This window comes from Felis catus, chromosome B1 (genome assembly GCF_018350175.1).
Source record: "Felis catus isolate Fca126 chromosome B1, F.catus_Fca126_mat1.0, whole genome shotgun sequence".
Taxonomy (NCBI): Eukaryota; Metazoa; Chordata; class Mammalia; order Carnivora; family Felidae; genus Felis; species Felis catus.
Window position 1 is genome coordinate 204,697,854 of NC_058371.1, and position 17,022 is coordinate 204,714,875.

The following is a 17,022-nucleotide window of genomic DNA, read 5'->3' on the forward strand; positions in this document are numbered from 1 at the left end:
AGTAAGAGGCTGGGAGGAGGGACTCTCCCCACTCAACAGCAGAGCCAGGACGTCAGCTCTTCCGGGCCCCCAGGCGCTTTTGACTTTCTGACCCCCGGCTGCTCCATCAGCTCTCCAGGGGCTCCAGCTTGCGCACTGCAGACCTCGGCCTCCGTAATCCCACGAGCCAATTCCTTCCGGTCAGTCTCAATCTCTCTTCACCTCCCCTCTCCGTTTCTCCCTCCCTTACTGGCTCTGTCTCTCTGGAGAGCCCTAAGACTTCACACCACCTGCTGGCCAGGCTGAGGACACCTGGATGCCATCGCTGGCACCTGGGAAGACAGCCTGGCTGTTTAGTACGACTAAACACACGCGTGTCGCTCAGCAACTGCAATCCCAAGAGAAACGAACACAGTATTCACAACGACAGTTGTGCACAAACGCTCATAGTAGTTTTATTCTTAAGCCCGAGACCGGAACCAACTCGGACGCCCACCCACGGGGATGGTAACCTGGTGCCCGCTGATGTGGGGTGCAGCACACTGAAGCTCAGACACAGGTGAGGGACAAGCGAGACCCAGAAGGTGATGTTCTGACACCGGGACCAGTGGGAGGGGTGCTTCTCCACCAGGTCGACTCCCCCCTCCCCCCCCCCCCACTCGGCAACAGTGTCTGGAGGCTTTTTTTGATCTGTCACGACTGGGGTGTGGTTGTGAGCCTGCCAAACCACAAGAGGAAATTAAATGGAACAAAGAAAACCTTATCAATGTACAAAAAGGAAACAGAAGACACACAAAAGCACAGGAGACAGAAAACAGAATAAGGGGTGAGGATACGCCCACAGTATTAGTAATCACTGTGAATTGGACGGCCGTGGGAAGAAACACCAAAGCAAGGCTTTTTTCTTTTTAAAACACCTCTCAGAGGGGCGCCTGGGTGGCGCAGTCGGTTAAGCGTCCGACTTCAGCCAGGTCACGATCTCGCGGTCCGTGAGTTCGAGCCCCGCGTCAGGCTCTGGGCTGATGGCTCAGAGCCTGGAGCCTGTTTCCGATTCTGTGTCTCCCTCTCTCTCTGCCTCTCCCCCGTTCATGCTCTGTCTCTCTCTGTCCCAAAAATAAATAAAAAACGTTGAAAAAAAAAATAAAAAACAGAAAACACCTCTCAGAAACAGAGTAAGTAGACAGACAAAAGACAAATGGCAAGGAGAAAGCCACAGAGCAGGGCCGCCCAACGCAACTCTGAGTCGCACACGCACGCAATTTTAAGTTTTCTAGTAGCCCACCCAGACTGCTAGACAGAGCCCACCCAGTCACCTGCTGAAAAGAGCGGGATTGAACGGATTTTTAGTGGATCTTATTTAATCCAACACCCCCCAAATATTTACAGACATTTTGAATTACCTTTTCTCTTTGTGCTAAATCTTTATGAGTGAGTGTGCATTCTATTTCACACTTAGAGCACGTATTGGGACCAGCAGCCCTGCAAGCACTCACTGCCACGCGGGGCTCAGGGCGGCTGCGCTGGATTGTGCCACCACGGAAAACCCGGGGTGAGGTCTGGGGAAACTCGGACCCCATTCGCGGCTGGCGGGGAGTGCAGATGGACGGCAGGGGGACTTGACAGTCGCCACCCAAACTGTGCCGAACCTTTGACCCGGCCGTGCTGATTCTGTGGGTGCATCCGAAAGGCCGACCAGCACACGTACATGGACCCACGGGCCACCGGCACCGGCCCGAGCCTGGTGGTGCCGTGCAGGAGGGCTCCCTAATCGTCTGTTGAGATGGGCTGTACAAAATGCTGACAGGCTGCCGTTAACTTCCCAATTCTAAGTTGAAATACAACTCGGGCGCCTGGGTGGCTCAGTCGGTTAAGCGTCCGACTTCGGCCCGGGTCACGATCTCGCGGTCCATGAGTTCGAGCCCCGCGTCGGGCTCTGGGCTGATGGCTCAGAGCCTGGAGCCTGCTTCTGATTCTGTGTCTCCCTCTCTCTCTGCCCCTCCCCCGTTCATGCTCTGTCTCTCTCTGTCTCAAAAATAAATAAACGTTAAAAAAAAAAATTAAAAAAAAAAAAAAAAAGAAATACAACTCAGATATCATAAAACTCACCCTCTGACAGCGTACAACTTAGCTTTTAATGTTATCGCAAGGTTGTACAACTATCACCACAAACACTTCCAGAACATCTCACCAAGCCAGAGAGAAATCCCTTACCTACTGAAGTCCTCCCCTTAGCGAGGCGACCAAGCACCAGTAGCCAGCTTCCTACCTACACGGATCTGCCCGCCCTAGATACGTCACATAAATGGAATCATACATTCTATGGCCTTTTGTCTGGCTTTTTCTTTTTTTTAATGTCTTTATTTATTTTTGAGACAGAGAGAGACAGAGCATGAGCAGGGTAGGGGCAGAGAGAGGGAGAGACACAGAATCTGATGCAGGCTCCAGGCTTGGAGCTGTCAGCACAGAGCCCGACGCGGGGCTCGAACTCACGGACCGTGAGATCATGACCTGAGCTGAAGTCGGATGCTTAACCAACTGGGCCACCCAGGCACCCCTGGCTTTTTTCCCTTTATTTAGCATGTTCCCAAGGCTCCACACCATGATGTAAGTACTTCGATCCTTTTTATGGCTGAATAGTATTCCACCACACGAGTTTACATCTCGATGGCTTCCACATTTTGGCTATTATGGATAATATGGCTACAAAGATTCCCATACAGGTTTTTGTGTGGACATCTCTTCATTTCTTCGGGGGCGATATCTAGGAGTGGAATTGCTGGTAACTCTATGTTTAACTTTTTAAAGAACTGCCAGACTGCTTTCCAAAGTGTCTTTTATGATCCCCAGAAGTCCGTGAAGAGTTCCGGTTCGTTCACATCATCATCCAACACTTGCTACCTTCCATCTTGCCAATTACAGTCGTTTCAGTGTGCATAAAGTGGCATCTCACTGTGGTTTTCAATTTGTATTTCATTAATGACTAATAATATAGAACATTTTCTCACATACTTATTAGCCATTTGTATATCTTCTCTGGAGAAGTCTATTCAAATCATTTGTTCATTTTAAAACTGGGTTCTTTATGTTATTGAACTATAAGAGTTCTTTGTAGATTCTGGATACTACTAGATTCTTTTTTTTCTTTTAACATTTATTTTTGAGACAGAGAGAGACAGAGCATGAACAGGGGAGGATCAGAAAGAGAGGGAGACACAGAATCTGAAACAGGCTCCAGGCTCTGAGCGGTCAGCACAGAGCCCGACGTGGGGCTCGAACTCACGGACCATGAGATCATGACCTGAGCCGAAGTCGGCCGCTTAACCGACTGAGCCCCCCAGGCGCCCCACTACTAGATTCTTATTAGATGTGATATGAAAACATTTCTCATCATTCTGTCCTTGGAGGCACAAACTTTTCACTTAAAAAAATCTTTTTAATGTTTATTTTTGAGAGAAAGAGAGAGAGACAGAGCACAAGTGGGGCAGGGGCAGGGGCAGAGATAGAGGGAGACACAGAATCGGAAGCAGGCTCCAGGCTCTGAGCTGTCAGCACAGAGCCCAACATGGGGCTTAAACTTCTGGACTGTGAGATCATGACCTGAGCTGAAGTTGGATGCTCAACCAACTGAGTCACCCAGACGCCCCAAGCTTTTCACTTTTGAAGTCCAACCTTCAACAACCAAGAATTCTGTTTTGGTTTCTTGTGCTTTAGATGTTCTTACTCTTACATTTAGCTTTCTGATCCATTTGGAGTTAGTGCTTGCATATGGTGTGAAGGAAGAATTCAACTTCATTCTTTTGCAAGTGGATCTCCAGTTGTCTTAGAACCATTTGTTGAAAACCCTCTCCCTTCCCTATGGAACCCTCTTAGCACCCTTATTGAGAATTATGTATGGACTTATGTCTGGACTTTCAGTTGTAGCCCACGAATCTATTTTTAGCCATTTAGCCAATAAGCAAGAAGTGTAATTTGGGGGCACCTGGGTGGCTCAGTCAGTCAAGCGTCCAACTTCAGCTCAGGTCATGGTCTCATGGTTCGTGAGTTCAGCTTAGAGCCTGCAGCCTGCTTTGGATCCTGTGTCTCCCGCTCTCTCTGCCCCTCCCCCACTCACACTTGCTCCCTCTCTCTCAGAAATAAACATCAAAAAAAAAAATTTTTTTTAAGTGTAATTTGTACTAAGTTTTGAAACCAGGAAATGTGAGCCCTACAACTTTGTTCTTTTTTTTTTTTTTTTAATTTTTTTTTCAACGTTTATTTATTTTTGGGACAGAGAGAGACAGAACATGAACAGGGGAGGGGCAGAGAGGGAGACACAGAATCAGAAACAGGCTCCAGGCTCCGAGCCATCAGCCCAGAGCCTGACGCGGGGCTCGAACTCACGGGCCGCGGGATCGTGACCTGGCTGAAGTCCGACGCTTAACCGACTGCACCACCCAGGCGCCCCAACTTTGTTCTTTTTCAAGATCATTATTGGCTGAATGTTTGGGTCTCCACCCAATTCCTATGTTGAAGCCCTAATCCCCAATGTGATGGTATTTGGCGTTGGGGCCTTTAGACATAATTAGCTTTAGACGAGGTCAGAAGTGTGAGGCCTCTATAATGAGATCAATGTCCTCATGAAAGGAAAAGACCAGCATGCATCTTCTCTCATGTGAGCACACAGTGACAAGACAACCACCTGCAAACCAAAGAGGGTCACTGGGAACCTGAATGTACTGGCACCTTGATCTGAGACCTCCCAGCCTCCAGAACTGTAAGAAATAAATGTCTGTTGTTTAAGCCACTCCAGTCTATGATCTCTTGTTATAGCAGCTTGAGTGGACTCAGATAATTAACTGTCTTGGCTATTCTGGATTCCTTGCATTTCCATATGAATTTTTGGATCGGCTTCTCAATTTCTGCAAAAGAGCCAGCTAGTATTTTGATATCTGATACGGATTGGGTCGAATCTGTAGATGAATCTACTGCTATCTTAACGGTGAAGTCTTATTCCTAAGTACTTTATTGTCTTTCATGCTCTTATAAAAATTTTTTCCATCCCTTTTTTGATTGTTCGTTTCCAGGGTGAAGTATAACTTGTCTTTGTATACTTATCTTGTGTCCTGCAACCCGGCTCTCGCTCTAGTTTATCAGTTCTATTGAGTCGTGTGGGTATGTATGTGCATTCCTCATGACTTTTCGTATATGAGATCATTTCATCTGCAAACAAAGTTTTGTTTCTTCCTTTCCAATGTGAATGCCTGTTATTTCTTTTTCTTGCCCAACTGCCCTGCTTACAACCTCCAGGACAAATTTGAATGGGAAGTGGCCAGAATGGACAGCCTTACCTCTGTCTTAGGGGGAAAGATTTCAGTCTTTTACCACTAAGCATGACATTAGCTGTAGTTTTTGCATAGATGCTCTTCATTAAGTTGAGGAAGTTCTCTCCTTTTCCTATAAATGGAGGGGTTTTATCATGAAAAAGTGTTGGATTCTGTCATGTGCTTTTTCCCCTGTGTCTATGGAGATGATCACATGGCTTGTGCCCTTTATCTATTAACGTGGTATGTTACGTTGATTTTTGCATGTTGAACCAACCTTGCATTCCTGGGGTAAATCCCATTTAGTCATGGTACACAAACCTTTTTGTATGTTGTCAAATATAGTTTGCTAGCCTGTGGTTGGATTTTAACACCTATATTCATTCATAAGAAATATTGCTTTACAGTTTTCTTGGATATCTATGTCTGATTTTGCTATCAGGGTAATACTGACCTCACAGAATGAGTTGGGAAAAGTTCGTTTTTATTTTTTTAGAAAGAGTTTAAGGATCAGTGTTAATTCTTTTTTAAACATTTACTAGAATTCACTAGTGAAGCCATCTGATCCTGGGCTTTTTTCTTTATGGAAAGTTTTTTTTTTTTTTTTTTTTAACCTCTTTTCATGTCATAGCCTGTTCAGCCAATCTGTTTTTAACCTACAAAATAGCAATTTTACATGGTTCAACCCGATACATTTTCCCTTTGTGCTCCTTGCCCAACATTCAACAAGAAAAAGAGGTTTTGGATCTTTCTCATCAACGTGAATCAGTTCTTTATGGTTCATATTTGGTAAATTTTTAAAAAATTGTTATTTGCTTTTATTTTTTTAAGCTTTTTTTATTTAGTGTTTATTCATTTTTTGAGGGGGGGGGAGGGGCGGAGAGGGAGACACAATCGGAAGCAGGCTCCGGGTTCTGAGCTGTCAGCACAGACCCCAATGCAGGGCTCAAACCCACGAACCGCGAGATCAAGACCTGAGCCGAAGTCGGATGCTCAACCAACCGAGCCACCCAGCACCCAAATAAAATTATTTGCTTTTAAATTCTGGTTCTATTTCTATCTGGGTATCCCCAGGATTTAAATTTGTATTAATCAAATGTACTCCGTCTTTCCTTGCTAATATGTTGCATGACAACTTCTAAGATCACAGGATTTGTTTAGTTAGCTGATGTTAAATTATACTTCCTCCAGTACATTTTTCCCCTTCAGTGACTCATAAAAAGTAATCCTTCCTGTTTTCATGATTGAAACAGAATCTGGCAAACACCGTAAGTTAAGTTTTGTAGAAAACATCTGTACTTTCCTCCAGCTCTACAGCGACCCTCCTACACCATGTCATCTGCCTGAGTGTGTGTTTGTTCAAACCTTCTCCGGTGTTTGCTCTGGGATTGCTGACAGTATTTGCTGACAAAGAAACGCACTTTAGTTTGTCATCATAATGTCTGCAGCCATTTTTACCAGCACAGGAAGGAAGTATTTCCCCAACGGCACAGGACTTCTCTTTCACAATGAAGAAACCTCACGAGGGGTCTCGACGTATTTATTCCAAAGCTAGTGACATCTTCTAAAGCGTTCGACTGAGCCCTGAATGGCGGGAGACATCTCTCTACATCCCAGAGATCTCTGTCTCACGTTCCTGCGTGTGGCATGAGACGTCTCCCCAATCACAGCAGCTCCCTGCTTCCCTGGGCTGACCTCCCGAGCGCAGCACACACCCCGGGGGAGGCTCGTCCGGTTTCCAGTGGGTTTCTTGAAAAAAGACGTTTGCCGTCAGCTTCCGGGGGCCGTCGCGGGGAAGGGGGAAGAGCACAGCCAGCGCCCCCATGACCTCTTCTCCGGGTGCGCGACCCTCTCACCTGCCGCCCGCTGGGCACTCGCAGAGACCTCTTCCCCGCGCGGGCCCGTTTTAGAAAGGGAGGTACGAGGAAAGCGGCGCGGGCTCCAGATCGAGTCGGCCCGAGTCAGCCAGCGCGCACGCCGCAGCCGAGCAGCGCCACCGCGGTGGGAGCACCGGGGCCGCGCTCCACGTGGTCGAGCGCCCGCGGCCCTCAGGACGGGCTCGCCGACCCAAGGCGACGCCAACCGCCGGCAGGCCCCGCCATCCGCTCGCGTCGGCGGCTCCAGCAGCGCGGGCGTCCCGGCTGGTTAGCTGCGACGGGTACCCGGAAGCAGCTCTGCACGAGGCCCGCACGTGCCTCGGCGTCGGGCAGGCCCGGCCCGACGGGCGCCTCCGATGACGAGTGAGAGGTATGCGATCGGGGGCATCTTCGGCCGTCAGCGTCCTCCGACAGACACGACGCTCCCTGCCGTTGCCAAGGTCGTCCTCTAGGCCTTTCCTGAGAAGCCGCGTGGCGTCTCCTCCGTGTCCATCACCGGCAAAGCTCACTGTGAGACTGCACCTCCGTTGCCGTTTTGTTACCGTGAACAACATTCCCCACGAGGCGCTTCTCCACGAGGTGCTTTAACGGGTTACTGCTGACACAGAAAAGTGACTGATTTGGGGGTCTTTTTCGTGTGCCCGTTACTGTGTGAAACATTCTCATTAACTGGAGTAGTAATTTTCCAGTTAGTTTGCTTGTGTTTTCTGAGTACATAAACACGTCTCATCCATTCGAAGTTACATTTACTCGTGTTTCAGTTTTTACTTCTTTGGACAGAAATGCCAAAATAATGTTTAACAGTTCATTTCCTTTTTTGTTTGCTTTTATTTAAAAACATTTTTTTAATGTCTTACTTATCCTTTTAAAAAATGTTTATAACGTTTATTTATTTTTGACAAGGAGCACGAGTGGGGGAAGAGCAGACAGACACACACAGCATCCGAAACAGGCTCCAGACTCTGAGCCGTGAGCACAGAGCCCAACGTGGGACTCGAACCCACGAGCCGTAATACCATGACCTGAGCCGAAGTCAGATGCTTAACCGACTGAGCCACCCAGGGGCCCCTGTCTGTTTTTGAGACAGCGCAAGTGAGCGAGGGGCAGAGAGAGGGGGAAAGAGAGAGAGCATCCCGTGGGGGCAGAGAGAGGGTGGGGGAGGGAGGGAAGGAGACAGAGAGAGAGGGAGGGAGGGAGAGGGAGGGAGGGAGGGAGAGGGGGAGGGAGAGAGAGACCGTCCCACAAGGGGCAGAGAGAGGAAGAGACAGTGAATCCTGAAGAGGGATCCAAGCTCCACCTGACACGGGGCTCAAACTCATGAACCACGAAACCATGACCCGAGCCAAAGTTGGATGCTTAAGTGACTGAGCCACCCAGGTGCCCCTAATGGTTCACTTGTTAAATGAATTATTTCTTCTCTGCCCTCCACAAAGTTTACAATCCCAGGGGTCAGAAACAGACAGAAGCAAGATACAGAATGTCTCAGATGACAGTAATGGTGAAGAAGAAAAACAGAGAGGGAGATGATGAGGCTCCCAGTTTAAATAAGGTGATCCCACCTTGAGGGAGATCCCTAAGCAAAGATCCGAGACCGTGAGGGAGTAAGACAGATGACCCCCTGGAGGAAGAGGGTTCCGGGCAAAGTAAACAGGTACAGAGGCTCTGAGGAGCCACCAGCACATCCTCTAGCAGCAGGGAGGCCACCGTGGCAAATGCCCAGGGGAGCAGAGGTGGGTGAGGAAGAGGAGGTGGGGGCAGAGGCAGGGGTCAGGGCCCAAACCCACTCTGGACCCACGGAGAACAGGGAAGGTGCTGTCTGGGGCAGCCTTGTGGTAGCTGTGCCGGGCTCGGGCAGAGCAGGGACCGGTTAGGAGGCCACGCCAACCCACAGACACATGGGGGCTGCGGCCACGGTGGCGGGAGGAAGGCAGTGAGCTGCGGGAGATTCTGAGACGCTGGGGAGCTACAGAACGACATACAGACGTTAAGCTGTGAGGACAGAGGGGTCACGGCCCTAGCCTGAGACCGGGAAGACGGGGAGGAGGCAGACAAGTTAAGAAGTTCAGATCTACTCGTGCTGAGCTACGGCACAGAGATCCAGGTGACCCTGGACCCTGGGCTCCGGGGTGGGGGAGATGACCTTTTGGCAGTGACTGGTACGCACGGAGCGTCCTCGGAGCGCATGAGATCACACACGATCACCAAGACGGCGCACGGTCACAGCCGGGAGGAGGGGGCAGCTGTGAGCTGGGGAGGCACCTGGCCAGGGTGGAGTCCTGGGGGCCCGACAGGACCCTGTGCAGGGAGGAGGGGCCATCAGTGGGTGCTCCCTGGGAGACACCATCAGGATCACGGGAGGCCCGGCCAGAGCGCCGGCGGGCAGCATGGCTTCTAATGGGGCCTCCGACAAAAGCAAGCAGACAGAGGTAGTTCCGTCAGGCTGTGATTAAAGCCATAAAGAAAGCAAAACAGAGGAAGGGACAGATCACAGCAGGAGCCACAAACCCCAATTTCATTCAGGCCCAGGGCAGCAACAAGCCCACAGCCAGGCTGTTTTTTTTAAGGTCCCTTTGAAGCTAGATACAGCCAAGCCCAAGCCCTGGCCTCCGAGCTTAAGCACAAATGCTGAACAGCACTTCTGGGAGGCCCCATGGAGGGGGCTGGCACCTTCTCCCCTCCTCTCCCTCTCTGTGCTGCCCGCGACACGGCGGCCGTGGTCCCACGGCCAGGGCAGAACAGCAGGGGATCACAAGGATCGTGGGAAACACAGGCGTCAGGAACACCCCCAGGTTTTGAAGGGACCCTGAACAAGCGGCAGGAGAGCGCGGGCTCCACATGGGATGGGCCGGCCGGGGGCCAAGGAGCAGGGCAGGGCATGGTTTTGCGGGCCGTGTCCTCCAGGCCTTGCCCAGATGTACGGAGAGACCCAGCAGGCCAGGCGGGAGTGGCAGGCCGCGGCACAGAGACCTCCCCAGGGCTGGCGGCTGCCACGGTCACCCCGGGCCGGAGGATGCCAAGGGAAGAGCAAAGGCATCTGCAGAAGACAAACCATGAGAGGAAAGGAGAGAATGGCGCCCCGGGGGCCGAGAGGAGGAGGCGACCGCCTGGCGACTGGCACTGATACCGAAGGCGAGGGGACTGTGACCTAGGGGCACTTCTGACTCAGACCGAACAGACATGCGGGAGGAGGGGGCAGAGAGAGGAAGCAGCAGCTGGAGGGCACGGGGCGACCAGAGCCGTGTGCACGCTGGTGGAGCGAGCCAGCGAAAAGGGGAAACGGAGGCAGGAGGGAAGAGACGAGAGTGCGGGAGCCACGGGCCAGGAAGGGCGAGCGGACCACGAGGGGAGGGAGGCAACCATCGTGTGGGAGGAACGTGCGGGAAGCGGGGGGAGGGGGGTGCACAACGAGGAGGGGACAGTCAGCGAGGCCATCTGCACAGCTGGGTGTGTTCCTCCCTTAGCCACATTCGGCCACACTTCAGTTATTAAACTACTTAACAACACTTAGTTACTATTACTTAGTTGTTATCCAAACAGCGAACAAATCGGTTTCCTCAGAAAGCTTTCAAGAGTGGCCCCCAAGTGTAAAGAAAAACAACGCACAGCCGTGAAAAGCAGCAGCTACCTCTGGAGACCATGCCCTGCCCTGGTTAGGTCAGCACCAAGCGGCCCCACTCATCCAAAGCCCCAAGGGGGTGCCGCGCTGCACACACCGGCCGGCCTCCTCCTTCCTCTAGTGCTCGGGGGTCTTCCCAGCTTGCTCCCCACTCCTGCCAAGCCGCACACGCGGTCCGTGGGGAGGTCTGGGCCCTCGGGGCCCCGCTGTCACAACCTCCGTGAGGCTCTGGGGACATCCTGGGCCCTACGGCTCCGGTGGGACTGGATGCCAATGGTGCCAGGGTCCGCCTAGGCTCCGACACAGCCCGCGGAGCTTTCCCCCCAGTGCGCGTGCCCTGGCCGCCCCCGGAGGGCCATCGCACCCCCCACTGCCCCACGCTCGCCTGACTCCACGCGCGGTTCCGGGATCTGAAAGGCTGGCACCTACTTGTTTAACAGCTCCCTCCCGCCAAGCCCGGTGGCACCAGGATGGGGACAGAGTTCTCCGGGAGCAGCAAGGAGTGCGGGCCGAAGGAGCTGGCACCTCTACCCTGGGGTGCCTCGCGGGGGGGCTCCGAGAGGGGGGCGGTACCAGCAAGCCCCGCCTTCGGACCTCTCGCCCAGGACCTCTGGCTGCTGCCTGCCTGGCGCCGGGCTTCCCATGCCTCCAGCTGCCACAGCCCTTCCTCTCCCGGCACGAGGCTGCTTCCAAGCATCATGAGCAGAGCGGGCACATCGACCTGCGCCCCCAAGTGTCTTGTCTGTGGTCAAGGATCTGAGCAGCGGTGCAGAGAGCAGAGCGGAAGGCCGGGAGGATTTCGACCACGCTCTAGCTCTGGGGGGTTCTGGAAGGCGAAGGCAACACGGGGCTCTTGCAGGGACTCTTGCAGGGGCTCTTGCAGATGGGACTCCGGAAGGCTCTGGAGGTCCCACCAGAGGAAGGGAACCAGGCCCCAGGCCGGATTCAAGTAATACAACCACCTTCTGGGGGAGGGAAGGGCTCACTCGGTCAACCAAACGATCTCAAGGGAAAGGAAGTAAAGACCCAGCCGACTGCCACTCTCTAGGGCTCAGCACAATCAGGATATCTGTCCCTTAAGACCAAACGCTCATGCCGACCACCCTTCCTCAAACTTGAGAACCCGCAGTCCCTAAATCCCCAGCTGAGTCTGGGAAAGTTCACTGAAACCTGGAACTCTGGGCCTCGCGCTGGCACAAGCCCGGGACGCTGAAACACTGCCGTAGAGGACGCCGGGACCCAGGAGGTAGGCCCACAGACCCCGCTGGGAGCACTGCCCCAGGCCCCAGCCTGTCACGAGTTAGGGAGAGGGGCCAGCTGGGAGGGGGCACTGAACCTCCCTCCTCCGGCTGGGAGGGCCCGGACGAGGTCCCGGGCGAGACTCCAGATGAGGAATCAGGGTCCGGAGCCAGGTCTCCCAAGGACCGATTCTAGACCCCTTCTCCTGGGCTGTGATGAAAACCCCGCCTAACTCAGGTAGCGGTAAAGGTCTCTAAAAAATTATCGTAGTTCAGCTCTCTGAGGGAAAAAAAAAATAGAATACGCCAAAATATTAACAGGATGATCAGAATGATTTGGAAAATAAACATAAGGTACTCTTATGAGAGAACGCTTTTTAAAATGTAATTACAGCAGGGCCTCTGGTTCAGGGCGCTGACAGGAAAAGCCTCGACCAGGCCCAGGACACAGGGCTCGTGTCCCACCGACCCCCCTCTCCCTGCTGTGGTCAGAACATAAAAACAGGTTCCGCAGAGCAAACTCCTGGCCGGTGGCTCTCACCGCGGCGCTGGCATCTGGTGGGCAGAAGCTAGAGGCGCTGCCGGGCCCCCGCCACACAGTCGCCCAGCCCGAACGCGCCCGTGCGGGCCACGTCGCCCGCCGCACACCGGAAGTCTCCCGAAGCAGCAGGTGCCCGGGTGGGCACGTGCGGGCAGCAGCGCCTCACGGCCATGCCATTCTCGTCCCGCTTCGCCAGCGGATGAGAGGGGTGCCCACCAGGGCCCACGAGCCCCCTCCCGGCCCCGAGGCCGTGAGGAACCTGCCCCGATTGGCCGATGTTCTGAATCGCGAAGACCCCTGTCCCATCACGTGTGAGGAGGAACGGCCGTCGGGACGGCAACGGGGGCTCGGCCCTGCTCCCACCACCCTGCTGCACAACGCACCCTTGAACCGGAGAAGCGAGCACCGGCCTCTCAGGACACCAGCCCCTCAGCCCTCACTCCCCTCGCCCTGATGTGGATTCGGTGTCCCTCCCGCCCGCGGCACCTGCATCTGTGACCGGCAGAGCTCCTAAGCGTCAGGCCTTCCAACGTTCTGTGGAATTCTGTAGAATTCTGTATTAGCGTGCGTTCCTAAGGCAAGGGTCCCTAGCTTCCCGGTGAAACTTCCTCATCGTGCACTAGGAATCACTCCCGAAAACTTCTAGAAAAAAATGTTAACTCTCAACAGGGACACATGTGTCAACAGAAAATTTGTCATAGGTGATCTAAATCTGTGAGAGGATATGGTGGAAATAGCTTCTCTGATCGCAAAAATTCATCTAAAAGCTTTCTAGGGGCGCCTGGGCGGCTCAGTCGGTTAAGCATCCAACTTCAGCTCAGGTCACGATCTCGCGGTTTGTGGGTTCGAGTCCCGCATTAGGCTCTGTGCTGCAGCTTGGAGCCCGGAGCCCGCTTCGGATTCTGTGTCTCCTCCTCTCTCTGTCCCTCCCCCGCTGATGCTCTGTCTCTCTCGGTTTCTCAATAATAAATAAACGTTAAAAAAAAATGTTTAAAGCTTTCTAAAAGCTGGGTGCCCGGGTGGCTCAGTCGGTTACGTGTCCGACTCTGGATTTCAGCTCAGGTCGTGATCTCGTGGCTGGTGAGACCAAGCCAGGTGCGGGACTCTGTGCTGTCAGTGCAGAATCCTGCTTGGGATTCTCTCTCTCTCTCTCTCTCTCTCTCTCTCTCTCTCTGCCCCTCCCCCTCTCGCTTGCCCACATGCTCTCTTTTGCATGCGTGTGTGTGCTCTCAAAAACATTTGAAAAATCCTTTTTTTTTAAGTTTATTTTGAGAGAAAGAAAAAGCATGGGTGGGGCAGAGACAGGGAGAGAGGGAATCCCAAGCAGGTTCTGCGCTGCCAGCACAGAGCCCCATGGGGGCTCAAACTCACAAACCATGAGGTCATGCCCGAGCCTAACTCAAGATTCAGAGGCTTAATTGACCGAGCCCCGCAAGCGCACCCGAAAAAAATCCTTCTAAAGCAGAAGTAAAACTCTTTTCAATCTGGCGAGCTCACTCGAAATGACACTACAATATTTCTTCACCTGTATGAATACCTGCAGGACTATTTTTCATCAAAGACTATTTAATAATTCTAGAAATCAAATCACATTCACGGCTGTGAAACAACAGAAAGAACTCGAAAGGGAAATCCCTTCCTGCCTGTAGCCCACACTCACCAGCCAGCACCACAAATGATGAACTCTGCCACAATTCTGTCAGCCCCACGACAGGCCTGGTGGTGGACTGAGTGAGACAACAGGCCAGCAATCAACAGCTCCCCAAATAAAGCCTTTTTTTTTTTTTTTTTTGGTGGAGGGAGAAGGCGGAGGGAGATAAACACCAACCCAAATGATGCCCGGTCGGGGCCTCAGGTGGCACGATGTGAGCCACAGGGCCTTCAAGGAGTTGGAGATACCACCACCCAGCACCTAATCTCGAAAGGGCCTGGCGAACAGGCAGCTGGTTCATGTCAACAGCGCTCTCCTGTCCTCCTGGATCTGACGAGGCGCCGAGAAACACCACCGCTCCACAGCCAGTTAAAGAAAAGCAACAAAGCCTCACTTCTGCTTTCTGGTGAGGACAGCGACTCTGACGAATTGCGACAGCTATCCCATGTACCTTCCAAAGAGTGCCGGCACCACTCCACGCATTACGGGGTCCCTCAATTCACCCAAGGCGACGCTGCTGCGATCACGCCTCTGTCTGACAGGAGTCAACGATCTCAGAGTGGTCTCTCAGTAAGTGAGGAGCGAGGCGGGGCAGTATGCAAACCCCAGCCCCCCGCCCCCCTCCCCGGGCTCGGCGCTCACCGCACCCATCGCCGCCACCTGTCACCACTGAGGTGGATGGGGACGCTGGGCTCTGCCACGAGGAGGAAAAAGCTACCCGGCCTCTCGGGAAAGGAATTTGGAATCACAAATGCCTAGCCACAGTTCTCCTGGGAATGTTGCGGCCTTTCGTCTCCTAAGGAACTTGTTTCCTGATGCTTTGTTCTCATCAACTCCTCTGCGAACTAGGTAAGGAACCAGTGCAGCCCCTCCTATGAGAGACGCGGGCTTCAGCCTCAAGGAAGGCGACTTGGCTAAGTGGCCATCCAAGGTCACACAACCGGCAACCGAGTGGCAAGGGCTGTATTTCAGGTTTGGTGACGCCCCACAAGATGGGTTCCCATTAGGTCGTTAGGTCTCTCCCTGTAGGCTCTTAATTAGTGACTGGAAGCCAACATACCAACACCCTCTGACGTTAAGCTTCCGGGAGGACAGCTGGACACCCACCGCGAGCCACATCGGGCACTCTTGCGCCCGCGACCCCACACCCTGGAAACGCCGGCCTCCACCCCGGCCCTCAAAGTCACCAGCCTGCCTACCGCCGGAAATGTCACTGGGGCAGTTCACGGTTTTTTTGTGGGTTTTTTTGTGTGTGTTTTTTTTTCTTTAGGATGAAGGGGCCACAATCGGACTCCAGAGGGCGAAGCGGGGCGCCAGACAGACGCGCTCCACGCCCTGCCACGAAGTCCTCTAAGGCCGGGCAGGGGCATGGGCGGCCACACGCCACACCCGCCGGGCCTGCAGGACCCCAGACCCCACCAGCCCTAGGGAGCCCGGGAGGCCGGTCTCGCGGGTCCCCAGACCCGGGGGAGGCCGGCCCTGCAGACCCCCACACCCGGGGGAGCCCAGCCCCGCAGACCACCCCCAGACCCCGAGGAGGCCGGCCCTGCAGACCCCCAGGCCCCGGGGAGCCCGGAAGACCAGCTCCGCAGACCCCGAGACCTCGGAAGCCCGGACGCGCAGACCCCCAGACCCCGCCCGGTGCCCCAGGCCGCGCCCCGGCCCCCACCCTGCCCCACCTCCCTCTCCTCGGAACCCCTGCGGCCCGCGGGCCCCGGCCAAGCGCGGCCGCTACCCCGGCCCGCAGACCCCACCTTGAGGGTCGGGTACTCCTGCACCTTCAGGGTCATGGAAAGCTGAGCAGCTGACTCCTGCACCGCCATCTTGAATCGGCCAAAACATTAGCGGGTGGGGGAAGCGCCGCGCGCGGCACGCCGGGTAGTGACGTCGCGCTCTCCGGCGGGGGCGGGGCGCGCCCGGGCGGGCCGACGCGCCTGCTCCAATCGCGTCCGCCCACCAGACTGTGGCGGCGGAAGGAGGCGCGACCGCGGCGTGCGCGCGGAGAGGCGTCCGGCCGGACCAATCACCTCTGGCCCTCCTCGCGTTCGGCCAATCAGCGGGAAGCCTGTCTGGGCGGGTTCCTCCTTGAACTCGCGGCCGGGGACGCTCCTGCCGATCCCAGCCTCTGGGCGCGGGAGGTCCAGGGCGCTCCCTGGGGTCGGGAGGCTGAGGCTCGTCGAGTGGCGCAGCCGTGGGCGCGACTGGGCTCCCGCGGGGGCGGGCCCCCGAAACAGTGACCCTCTGCATGGGACGGTGACCCTCGCCATCGTGACCCCTTACGGTAGTAGCCGAGAGGTCTGCAGGCCACCATACATGTCAGGCAACTACTTTCCATTGGGCTGCATTTCCGCAGAGTGGCAGCTGCTGGAGTCCTGACGTTTCCTATCGGAAAAGGAAAGGAAATTTTTGTTAACTGATTTTCAGGAAAGAAGCTCCCAAAGTAGAACAAGGGCCTGTGTGCCTTTGTGTCCTCACCAGTGTCACACGGCCCTGGCACCTAGCAAGGTACTCCAGTTCCCTTTCAACCATTCCACATTCTATCCTTTCAAAATAACTAGTCCTTTCATTCCCCTTTTTAAATAGAAATGAAATTAGTTTTCATTAATTAGAAGACTTCCCAATTAAACCGTTTCTCGTGTTGCACACTTATTCCTGAAACGATTTTTTTGAAACTTAAGCTTAGCGTTGAAAAAAACACCTAAGGTTCGACACAAGGGAGGCCGATACTGTGGGAGTGGAAGCCGCGTGGAGAAGCAGCTTCCTGTCCAGGCTCACACCAAGTTCCTTGTACCTGAGGCCATCCGCGTGAGCGAGTTCATC

The 17,022-nt window shown here is 54.0% G+C and overlaps 1 protein-coding gene across 3 annotated transcripts in view; it reads right to left on the reverse strand.

Annotated features, from left to right (window-relative positions):
* Window positions 1-16,108, reverse strand: part of MAEA (macrophage erythroblast attacher, E3 ubiquitin ligase) — a 38,189-nt gene extending 22,081 nt beyond the window's left edge. For all 3 annotated transcript variants that reach the window (XM_023253357.2, XM_023253356.2, XM_023253355.2), the window contains exon 1: window positions 15,957-16,108. In XM_023253357.2, the coding sequence (XP_023109125.1) occupies window positions 15,957-16,025 (69 nt within the window). In that variant the 5' untranslated portion in view covers window positions 16,026-16,108. The remainder of the gene's footprint in view (window positions 1-15,956) is intronic.
* Window positions 16,109-17,022: the final 914 nt, after the last annotated feature.